The sequence below is a fragment of the Phacochoerus africanus genome, chromosome 15 (genome assembly GCF_016906955.1).
Source record: "Phacochoerus africanus isolate WHEZ1 chromosome 15, ROS_Pafr_v1, whole genome shotgun sequence".
Classification (NCBI taxonomy): Eukaryota; Metazoa; Chordata; class Mammalia; order Artiodactyla; family Suidae; genus Phacochoerus; species Phacochoerus africanus.
In genome coordinates, this window is record NC_062558.1 from 134,630,406 (window position 1) to 134,642,872 (window position 12,467).

The 12,467-nt window shown below is 40.1% G+C and overlaps 1 protein-coding gene across 7 annotated transcripts in view; it reads left to right on the plus strand.

Moving 5' to 3' along the window:
• The window catches only part of ZRANB1 (zinc finger RANBP2-type containing 1), a 71,882-nt gene that overhangs the window by 40,670 nt on the left and 18,745 nt on the right, over positions 1-12,467 (plus strand). Inside the window, exon 2 of one of the 7 annotated variants that reach the window (XM_047759506.1) lies at positions 7,565-7,685. The exons of the other annotated variants lie outside the window; for them this stretch is intronic. Within the exon in view, the coding sequence (XP_047615462.1) occupies positions 7,622-7,685 (64 nt within the window). The 5' untranslated portion in view covers positions 7,565-7,621. The remainder of the gene's footprint in view (positions 1-7,564; positions 7,686-12,467) is intronic. 7 annotated transcript variants of the gene reach the window in all.

The window sequence follows — 12,467 nt, forward strand, 5'->3', positions numbered from 1 at the left end:
GGATCAAACCCGCAACCTCATGGTTCCTAGTCGGATTCGTTAACCACTGAGCCACGACGGAAACTCCCCTTATGACTTTTAAGTAGGAAATTATAAGGGTTTTTAGGAGCTATGTGCCAGGAACAGTAGATGAAGACCATATATTTTTTTATTCACAATGATGTTTTGCTTGGTATGGGTGAAAGGAGTACTATTACTGGAACTTTTGAATGATGTCTGTGAATATTAATGTTTTTGGTTCTTTTTTCTACGTCAACTAAATGAGTATGCCTATATGAAGTTGATTGTCCCAAGGTAATTTCACTTGCTAATATTTCTCAGCATTCCATGGCTAGGCCACATTATTCAAACTTGATTTTTAGTGTAGCATTTTTCTAGCACTTGTTCTGTGTGCTTTGCTTGTGTTTGCTAATACTTGGTATACCACAGCTGTTTGGAAAATCTATTTTCCATCTTTAGAATTTTTCCTGCCCTGTGGAACTGCTTCTCAGAATGATCACTTCTGAGTTAGTAGCCCAGCAGCAGGTCTGTGTTATAATATTTAATTTTGGAGATCATCTTCTGAGAGGTTAGAGAGGAAGCTAATAAAACTGCTCACTGTTCTGATAGATTTATTTTAAGTTATGGTTATTTTTTAAGTGCTGGGTTTATTTCAGGATACTGATGGACCGTTTTGTTTGTGAACCTGATTTTGTATTGATAACCAGACTGTCCTACTGAAAGATACTCTTATTTAATAAGTGTCCCTTTTTCCTTAATACATTGCTTTACATGTGAATGAATGCAAAGCCTGGTAAAAAGGTCTTTTTAGTCTTTGATATGTAAAATCATTGCATTTTTAAAACTTTTTATTTATTTTTTGTCTTTTTGTCTTTTCTAGGGCCGAACCCGCAGCATATGGAGGTTCCCAGGCGAGGGGTCTAATTGCAGTTGCAGCCGCTGGCCTGCGCCAGAGCCACAGCAACGAGGGATCCGAGCTGTGTCTGCAGCCTACACCACAGCTCACAGCAACGCCGGATCCTTAACCCACTGAGCAAGGCCAGGGATCGAACCCACCACCTCATGGTTCCTAGTCGGATTTGCTCACCACTGAGCCACGACGGGAACTCCTAAAACTTTTTAAAAAACAAAAATGGTTTGAGTTAAAATTAAAAGCTTTTAATAGAATCCAAAATGTGTGCAGACTCCTGCAGCAGATCTTTGGCACTGCATCCATAAAAGGAAAGTAAGCTGCTGGAATGCTGGTGGTGCCTTGTATGTCCGTGGTTAGCTTTGTATGATATGCTTACGTGGGATATGGGCATGCAGCTATAAAAACTGAGTGTCTTTTCACGCCACACACATTCTTGGTTGTGGATCTCCTTCCTCTCCAAGGTGGTCATTGCAAGTAATAGAGTTATTTTACACTGTAAAAGGAGTATTATCTGTAATTAGGTTTGGTCTTGTTTTTCTTTAAGTTTCCAAGGATTTCCTCTTGTGCTTTTGGGACTCTGGATTTAAAATAACATTTTATGTCTTGGCTGTTTAAGTGAATTGTGGTGATTCCCAGCAGTGTAAGATTCTAACCATCAGGGAACACACACACATTTTATGGCCAGTTCAGTCTGGCTTTTCAGAGTGTTTCTTGACACCTGGAATAAGAAAGAAACTTCTAGGAGTGAACGTGTTGAGGCAAATGGACAGCAGAGGCAGAAATAGAGCCTCAGCAGTATTCTTCGGGTTGCCTTTAGTCTGTCTGAAACATAATTCCTGGCTGTTAGAAATGATCGATTACCCTGGCCTGCCAGCTAATAATGTGCCTCCTTATGCTGAGAAAGAGAATATGTCTAGTGATTCTTGATTGTGTGATACTGACTTTTGAGTATGCATTGTTTTCTAAAAGCTCTATATCAAATGAATGCATTGAGGTATGAAATCCAAAAGCATCATTTAAATCTTAAGTATAAAAAGATGTATTTAGAGTCCAGAGAGCTTTACTGTTTACCATAAAATAACTTTAGTTGTTAAACATTTATTAAAGTAAACTATGCACGTGGTTATCAAAATTAAGTTATGGAAGGAGTTTATAAAGAAAAGCAAGTTTCTTTTTCTTCTCTCCACCTTCATTCCTACTGTACAGAGATAATCATATTTTTCCCCATCAACCTTTCATCTTGAAAAATTTCAAAACCAGTAGAAAAATAACAAATGTAATAAATACGTTAAACACCAATTGCCCTTGACCTAGATTTTCCAGTTGTTAGCACTTGGCCATGTTTGTGTGCCTCCTATCTGTTTGTCTCTCTGTTTCTGTATGAATTTTTCCTGCACGTTTGAGAGTAAGCCACAGACGACATGACATTTTGCCCCTAAATACTTAAGCACGGTATGTCCTAAAAACACATTTTTCCTATGTAATCACACAGTGTAATTATCTAGAAACTAATACTTGAAGTCCATATTCAGTTTCACTAATAGCTATTGCTCCAACCCCATTCAATCAAGGATTATACATTTTATTTAGTTGTTTTATCTGTTTAATCTCCTCTAAGACAGTGCCTCAGTTGGTTTTGTTTTCATTTTTCTTATTTACTTTCATGACATTAACATTATTAAGAGGTCAGGCCATTTGTTTTATAGAATGAGCCTCAATTTGGATGTGATTAGATGATATTTAAATATTAACCTTTTTTGTTTTTTTGCTTTTTATTTTTAAATTTATGTTTCATTATAGTTGATTTACAGTGTTGTCCAGTTTCTACTGTACAGAAAAGTGACCCAGTCATTCACACACACACTCACACACTCCTCTTGTTATAAACATTTATCTTTTTGAGGAGAGGGAGGAATACTACCTGGGAGATATTATTTGAAGCAGGACCTCTAATATTTCTGAATAATGTCCTTTTGTCATTTTTCCCTTTTCAAAAAAATTATTTTAATTGTAAAATATACATATTTGCCATCTTAACTTACTTATTTCCTTATTTATTTACTGGCTCCCCACAGCATATGGAGTTCAGATGCCAGGGATCAGGTCCGAGCTGCAGTTGTGACCTGTGCCACAGCTGTGGCAATGCAGGACCCTTAGCCCACTGTACCAGACTGGGGAATTGAACCTGTGTTCTGGCTCTCCAGAGATGTGCTGATCCTGTTGTACCACAGTGGGAACGCCAACTGTTTTAAACACGCAGTTCGGTGGCTTTGGTGCGTTGACATTGTTACACGGCAGTAATCACCATCCTTCTCCAGAACTTTCTCCATCTTGCAAAACTGAAACTCTGTATACAGGAGCAGTGACTCCCCATCATCCCTTTCCCAGTGTGGGTAACTACCATTCTAGCTTCTCTCTGTGAATTTGACTATTCTAGTGTCTCATGTAAGTGGAACCATGCAGTGTTTGTCCTTTTGGGCCTGGCTTATTTATTTCATTTAGTGTAATGTCTTCAGGATTTATCCATGTTGTAACCTGTGTCAGAGTTTCCTTTTTTAAAGTTTGAATAATATTCTGCTATATTTATATGCCTCATTTTGTTTATCCATTCATCTACTGATGGACATGGCAGTATTTCTTCTTTCATCAAATTTGGCATTATATACTAACCTCCTCTAAGAGTGTATGAAAATTGGGTTTCCCACTGGTGCAGTGGGTTAAGGATCCAGCTTGTCTCTCTGGAGGTGCTGGTTCAGTCCCTGGCGCAGTGGGTTAAGGATCTGGCATTGCCGCAGATGTGGTTGGTATAAGTCTCAGCTCCAACTCAGATTTGATCCCTGGCCTGGGAACTTCATGTGCCACAGGGGCGGCAAAGAAGTGGGGTGTTAAAGTTCCCCACGATGATTGTGTTATTGTCAATTTGTCCTTCTAAGGTTGTTAGCAGTTGCCTTATATATTGTGAACCTATATTGGGTGTGTAGATATTTAAAATTGTTATATCTTCTTCTTGGACTGAAATAACGTACATTCTTTCTGGTTGAATTTTACATTTTGAAGTAATTAAAATATTTTAGTCTTTAAAAAAATGAATAATGTGTAATGTGACTTTGAGTTGCCCTACTTTAACTTATCCCTTATTATTGGCCTTTGGGTTATTTGAAAATTTTTTAAATCTGATAGTGGTTTGATGAATTGTCAGCATTTCTAATGACTGTCTTGGGTTCCCAGAAATGAGATAATAAGATCAAATGCTATAAACACATTAAAAGTATTTTATACATGTTGATAAATGGCTGCCTGGAAGGAGGGCACCAATTTTATTCTGATTATCAGTGTGAGAGACTACCTGAGCAGCTTTGTCTTTGCTGAAGCTTATTTTTAAGGAAGGCATGCTCTCCCTTTACTTGGTCATTTGTATTTTTTCTTTGAATTGTTGATTTATGTCTTTCATCCATTTTTTTTTGTGATTTTTATCAAGTTATATGAGATCTATATGGATATAAATAATGTGTAGACGAAAAGCATGTACCGGTTAGATTTGTTACAAATTCTCTTTACCTTTTTTTTTTTTTTGGTGAGAAGAGTTTTTATCTTTGGCTTTCACAGTTTTTTGGATTGAACTAATGATCAAAATATTTTTTCCAAAGAATTTCCATTAATATGAGTTATGAAATAAACTCTTTCCCCATTGATTTGGGTGGTTCTCTCGTATATAAAATGATTGTTTCAATTGTTTTGAGGTTCTTTATTTTGATGTTTGCTTTTTACATCAGTTATCACACTTTTACTTAAACAATTACGGCTTTGTTAGAGATCTTAAAACCTCATAGGGCAAACGTCCATCCTGCCGCACCCACCCCTTCCTTTTCAGACTTGTCATGATTTTCACCCTTTCTTTGTTTGTTTGTCCATTCGTATGATCATTGTGTTCCCGGGTTCCAGAGGAAGCTCCCTTCTCTCAGCTCATGGTCTGGGGAGAGATGGTCTGGCAGGTCAGTCTAGTGCGGTAAGTCCAGGAGAGGACGTATAGGTGCTGGAGGAGGAGTATGCACCCTAACCTTATTTGGAGACTGGGGCAGGACTTTCAGGAAGAAATGACATCCGAGCCAGAACCTCACAGAGAAGAGGGAAGGGTCAGCATTGCATTTGTTAGGAAGCAGGAGAGCATGGCCTGTCCAGTAAATGGAAAGAAGTCAGCCAGGTTGGAGTAAGAATGGGAGCTGTGAGAGAGAAGCCTGTTAATCTGGTTAAGGATTTTAGCTCTTCAGGTAAGGGCAGTGGTAAGCATTTGGAAGGAGACTGTTTCTTTGATTTGTGGTTTGGGAAGCTCACTCAGGTCATAGCCTGGAGACTCCATTGGGAGGGGCAGCCCTGGAGGCCAGCAGACCATTTAGGGGGAAATGACCGACATCCCAGTGAGAAGGCGTGCCTGAGGGCTAGGCAGTGAAGACTGGTGTAAGGGACGTGTATTTGATAGTGACTTAAAACTTGGAAGAATTGATACTGGGGCTGAGGGGAGAAACAAAGAGTTAAGAAAGATACTCACTGGAGGTCCTGCTGTGGTGCAGTGGGTTAAGAGGCTGATGCAGTGGCTCCGGTCTCTGCAGAGGCACGGGTTTGATCTCTGGCCAGGCACATTGGGTTAAAGGATTCAGTGTCCGGTTAAAGGATTCTGGTCCAGGATCTGCCATATGTTGCAGGTGCAGCCATAAAAAACGAGAAGAAGAATCTGACAGCAGAGGCTAGGGTTCGATCCCTGGCCCAGTGCAATGGGTTACAAGGATTCGGCTTTGCCGCAGCTGCAGCTTGGATTCAATCCCTGGCCCGGGAACTTTGGCATGCCATGGGTGCCATCATTGAAAAGAAAAGAAAAAAGATACCCTGGTTTTTGGTTTGGACACTTGGATCGGGTAGGAGAATCATTTTTCTTAAATGTGGAAGTCATGAGGTTCAGCTTTAGACGTGCTGCAGTGAAGACTTCTAACAGGTTGTTGAAGATAGGGGCCTGAAACCTTGGGGAAAAATCCACTGTGCAGTTTTATGTGGATAATTGCAGGGCCATGAATGTTTACTGAAGCTGTAGAACCTTCTCTTGCGGTAACAAATTATAGGAACTTTCTTGTTTTATATTTCCACCTGGGGACCTTATCAAGATGGGCTAGTGATTTTTAAATATGTCCTCCAATTTGATGTTTGTCTTAATTCTATCAGTATTTTTGCTAGAAAAAGTTGTGTGGACATAATGTGAAATAGTGTAAAGTTATGTCATGGGAGGTTTTCCGTTTATCTATCTGCCCCTTTAAAAATGTTTCTTTACCCTCTAGTTTTCTCACTTGTAAAGTGAGAAATACTATTCAGTCCCTCTTAGAAGGCCAGTCTAAAATAGATAATATTCTAAAAAAAATTTGGTTTCGGATTTGGTCGGGATAATGTGACCATATAGCAGATGACATTTTTAGTTGAAGTCAGAACTTGATGATGACTTGATTTCAGTGCCGAATGTGGTCTTGACGTACCTCATTTTATTTGACTGGACCCTCAGGTTTTTAAGAACCTTAGTATCCCTTCAGTTGACTTTTTGGCAGTATTTTAAGTAACCTTTATAATTTGAACTCACATTGATCTTTAGCTCATTAGCACTGGTCCTCATCTCTGAGCACCTTCCCAAAGATAACTTTGTGACACATTCCTTTACATCCTTCCATTGTGCTTTCAGTAGTAATGCTCCCTGCATGGCAAGATCATCTTTCTTACGAAGTGCTATCAATTCAGATATTTTTTCATGACTTTTGGGGATTTATATTTCCACAGCAGTTTGCTTGTTAACAGTCTGATCAAGGTAGTTCCCGGGTGGCCTAGTGGTTAGGACTCGGCATTCCCACCCCTGCAGCCCAGGTTCAGTCCCTGGTCTGGGAACCGAGACCCCATATCAAGCCATTGCGGCGTACCACGGCCGCAGTCGATCCAAGAGAGGAGGAGGAGAGAGTTCCCAAGGATAGACTACATTGGCATCGTTTATCATGATTAATGATAGAACCCTTGAAGGCCTTACTTAGAGAATATTTTCACTTCATTTGAATTTTTAATTTTTCTAAAGATGTTTTCATAATTGAGTAAGTTCGTTGAATGAAATGAATAGAAACGCATCTTGATAAAGCATATAGATTGGTTTAAGAATTTATTTCCAATTTGTGATTTTCCTCTCCTGGTTTTTTGAAAAGGTTATTGTTCAGTAGCGCTATTCTAGGAATAGAAATGGTAGATTTTTAACCTGTTGCCATTGGTTATTATGTGAAAACGGCATCTAAGAGGTGCTTTGTTTGGTCTCTTCCAACTATTTTTGGAACTTGTGTCTCCTTAAGATACACTTAAAAATATTGAGGTCATTTTACTTAAAAAGCAGCTCGTGTTTGAATATTGAAAGAGATTACTGTGACTAAGCTAAGTTCGTCATTGAATTATAGCCAAATGGAATACGAAGAAAAAGTATTACTGGGTGGTAGAGTTTCCTTTGTAATATGCAAAACCAGTTAAATGAATTAAACTGAGGGCAATTCCCCAGACCTCTTAGCCGCCCCCCCTGCATCTTCTGCTGACCAGGGTAACAGACATTCTGAGCATTACCACTTAAAACTAACTTTTCTCTTTAAGGGCTCCTGACATTGTGCCAGCTGACTCCAGGTCCACCCTGACCCCACAGCATAAAGCATGCTGTGGTGTCACAGCTACCATAGAACTCCAGGTAGTGTTGAGCTGGCCCATGTGGGCTCAGGTAAGTCCTGGCTTTTTTTTTACCATTTGGCATTCTTTTCAAAGTTAGTTACCATTATGATTTTATGTTAAAAGAAAACAAGGCAAAACTTTGAAAACTGTGCCATATATGGGGGAAAAAATAAGTCTGTTTTCTAAATATCTATGAGCCAGCTCCATATTCTAACCAACGGAGTTCCATAGTAGCTGTGAAGTAAGTCCCCAGTGAGTTGTGACCTGTGACTTCAAAATTCTACTCCTGGCCCAGTTTACAGAATAATGTGAGCTTATTACTTAATTAAAATTTTTTTTCCTAAAAAAATTCTGCTTATTCCCAGGTCTTCATGTTTTTAAAAGTATATTAACTTTGCTTTTTTCTGTAGTTATTCAGCACTGCTTAGCTAGATTTCCTCAGTCAGTTTTGGATATGTAATGATACTGCAAGTTAGTTTTATAAAGTTAATTGTCTCAGAGTGCCTTCAGCTGTCTTTTTTTTTTTTTTTTTTTGTCTTTTGTCTTTTGTTGTTGTTGTTGCTATTTCTTGGGCCGCTCCCGCGGCATATGGAGGTTCCCAGGCTAGGGGTTGAATCGGAGCTGTAGCCACCGGCCTACGCCAGAGCCACAGCAACTCGGGATCCGAGCCGCGTCTGCAACCTACACCACAGCTCACGGCAACGCCGGATCGTTAACCCACCGAGCAAGGGCAGGGACCGAACCTTCAACCTCATGGTTCCTAGTCGGATTCGTTAACCACTGCGCCACGACGGGAACTCCCAGCTGTCTTTTTAATTTACCTTTAATTTGCGTGGCGGAGGAAGGGAGAGAATGTGTAATGTGCATTTGTTAAATTTTCAGAAAACCTATTAAGAGAAGATGCTTCAGTTCCTCTTGGAGGTAGTGTGAGATACCAGTAGCCTAGAGAGAGGTATGTTCCTCACGTCTCTCTCTTGCTGGTATGTTCCCATTTTCTCCCGGTCTTTGCTCTGTTAAGTGAGATCTTACCACTCAGATTTCTTTATTGTCGTCTTCTAGCTCCAACTCTTTTACATTCTTCCTGCTTTCCTTTTATCCCACAGTACCTAATGGTGGTAAAAATGTGATGTATGTGAATAACTCAAAGACACTTTCTAAGTTGTTTTGCAAATAAGCTCATGCTTCACCTCCCCCAGAGTAAACAATGTGGTAGCTGAAACTTTATCTCAGTATAGACCCCATCCTTTAGACATCATGTTTACAGTGAAAACTCATCTGTGAAGAAACTGTAGTCACTGGCTCCCCTTGAACAGTATATACTAGAGATACAGCAAAAACTTGGGCAGTTTGGTGACATTCTTGTGAAATTTGATTTTCGATAAATTTCCTCATCTTTGTGGCTGAAAATTGACCAGTAACTGAAACTATGAGCTCTTAATTATGGTTAATGAAAAGAATGGGATTGTGTATTCCCAAAACATTAGACAATAAAATATTTTTCTTTTGAATATCATTTTGTCCCTATACTTAAATTTGTGTTTTCATATTCTGAGAAGTCTGGAGCTGTTTTATTGTGTGAATAAAAGAGAACAGACTCTCTATCCTCTTCACCCTCATTTTCTGCTCTCTCGTGTGTATTCCATGCTAGAGGTGGAATCCCTATGGTCAGGGGAATAATTGTTCTTGATATCTTGGGATTAGGCCAAGTAGAAATCCAGTTTGTGTGTGCATATGCCAGCTTTATATTCATCATTTGAAGTTCTGTTTGTCTTTAAAAAAGCTTGGTTTGAAGGCAGACTATAAATCGTAATTCCAAAGCACAGCTGCTGACTTTTGTTGTTCTCTTTGGTCTGTATCCCTCCTCATCTTTGATGGTGATAATTAGTCTCTGATTCCAGAAATCTCTCAGAAACATTAGAGAAGAAATGAATTTTTGAGCAAATATTTCTGAGATTCTTCCAGACATCAGCTCTGAGTTAGCTAAAAATAGTGAAGACAGTGATTTAGAAGCTCTCCCCTCCCACCAGCCAGACGAACAAAGTGAGTTGGTACTTAGCTTTAGACTGCCTCATCTTCATCTTTGAGAAACAAACACAAAAAATGTGTGCGCGCACACGTACACACACATATACTGTATATATATTCAGATAAATTGATGAGACTTTTTGGTCCTTTGGTTGCTTTTGGAATTGCTTAGAACATTTTTTTTTGTCTTTTTGTCTTGTTGTTGTTGTTGTTGCTATTTCTTGGGCCGCTCCCGCGGCATATGGAGGTTCCCAGGCTAGGGGTTGAATCGGAGCTGTAGCCACCGGCCTACGCCAGGGCCACAGCAACTCGGGATCCGAGCCGCGTCTGCAACCTACACCACAGCTCACGGCAACGCCGGATCGTTAACCCACTGAGCAAGGGCAGGGACCGAACCCGCAACCTCATGGCTCCTAGTCGGATTCGTTAACCACTGCGCCACGACGGGAATTCCTGCTTAGAACATTTTTAAAAATTTTTTTTGGCTGTGCCTGAGGCATGTGGAAGTTCCCAGGCCAGGGACGGAACCTGCACCATAACAATGACCCAAGCCTCTGCAGTGACAATGCTGAATCCTTAACCCACTGTGCTGCAAGGGAACTCCTGCTTAGAACTTCCTTACCTCATGTAAAGAGATTTTATAAATACGTCTTTTTAAGTTAAAGCTAGAAACTGTAAAAGGTGTGGTGATAGTGCTTGCACCTGGAAATAGTTCATAGCTTTGATAGACCAGAAGTGAGAGGTAGTTGCCTTCATAAGAAAATACTGTATCTACAAAAGAACATGGAATAGGGCATGTTCAGTTTGAAAAAAATAAATTACGTTAAATTATTCAGAAAGTTATGAGCCCTACCACATTTTTCTCCTCTGTTCATTAAAGCAAGTTAAGCAGAAGTTTTAGATGTCTTTGTGTACTCCACGCTTTAACTGTAGATGTGTTTTTATTTCAAGGATTACTTTCTGTGTCTTTTCTTAAGGCTTGGCCTCTTTGAAAAGATTCACGCCCCTCCCTTGTCCCATGCCAGCTGTGTTACATTTTAGCCCTGATGTCTTCTCCAGGGCGGGCCCTGTGCCTCATAAGGGTGCGTTGGAGTGGGGGCTGCAGTTGTCCTTAGGTGTTAATGTTGAGGATGTGTTAATATATAAAGCTTTGTCATTATTTTTGACAGTGGGGAGGGGGGTTATTGGAGTAGCTCTTATTTATCTAAGTCCTAATTCAAGATAGCAATTTAAAATGCTTTTCAAAAAGTATACTGAGAATATTTTATTTATTTAAATTTTTTTTCTTTTTGGCTGTGTCCATGGCACATTGAAATTCCTGGGCCAGGGATGGAACCCACGCCATAGCAACAGCCCAAGCTGCAGCAGTGACAACATCAGGCCCTTAACCCACTGTGCCACCAGGGAACTCTGCACTAAGAATATTTTTCGCTAGTAGTAGCATTTTATGTGACAAATTTTTCTTGATGTAATTTAAGGAAACACTTAAAATTATTTAGTGCTTATAGTCTTGGGTTTGTGTGTGTGTGTTTAACATTATTTATATAAGTTTGAAACTGACCTACAATTTCATTTTTTGCCAAGGCTATTTATTATCCATAGGTGCACTGTACTGCTTAATAAATAGGATTGTTGTCATTACCTAATGTTAATTTGTATTAATTAATAACATATTTCAGTGGTAATGGAAAATTTTTATGCATTTCCTTTTTTTAAAGGGCTGCTCTTGTGGCACATGCAAGTTCCCAGGCTAGGGGTCTAGTTGGAGCTATAGCTGAAGCCTATGCCCCAGCCACAGCAACGTGGGATCCGAGCTGCATCTGTGACCTACACCACAGCTCATAGCAACGCCAGATCTTTAACCCACTGAGCGAGGCCAGGGATTGAACCTGCATCCTCATGGATACTAGTCGGGCCCATTACTGCTGAGCCATGACGGGAACTCCCGAAAGTTCTTTATGGATTTGGAAAAAATTGATACTTATTTTGTATCTTTACCCCCAGCTGGTTTTTAATGTTTTATCTTAGCCTGCTTCTGTTCGGAATCATCTAGTTCAAGTCTTTCTGTGTTAATAATTCCCGATGGGTGTAAAGAACACCTGGCTGTGGGAACTTCTGAAATCAGAGTATTGCTCACGTTTACTTCTGTTAAAAGTGGTTTCAACTGCTCTAAGTTATTTCAAAGCTAACAAAACAACAGTATGGAAGGCCCAGCATTTTTGTTTTTTTGTTTGTCTTTGCTTTTTTTAGGGCCGCACCTGTGGCACATGGAAGTTCCCAGGTTAGGGGTCAAACTGGAGCTGCAGCTGCTGGCCTATGCCACAGCCACGGCAACACTGGATCCAAGTTGGGTCTTCGACCTATGTGACAGCTCAGGCAACGTCGGGTCACTTACCCACTGAGTGAGGCTGGGAATCTAACCCGCACCCTCATGAATGCTAGTCGGGTGCGTAATTCACTGAGCCACAGCAGGAACGCCTTGACTCAGCTTTACAGTGGCAGTGTAAAGGGCTGGAGAAGCAGTCCAACACAGACGGGAAGCACATCCCTGTCTAAAGACCAGAGCAGGAGTTTAGTGCCTTTTGTGAAATCTAATTATTCGTACCAGATTGTTGATTTTGATCCAGTTAATGTATTCTGATAATTTCTCTAAACCTTACCAGAGTATGGAGCTGGCACTGATGTGATGGTAAGTGCCTAACTAGGCAGTTTTATTTCTGGAAGGAAATGAAAGGGAAAGGAATATGCCATAACTTTCCTTATATTCTTTAGGACATTTGAATGATGCCACAGAATCCAAGAAGCA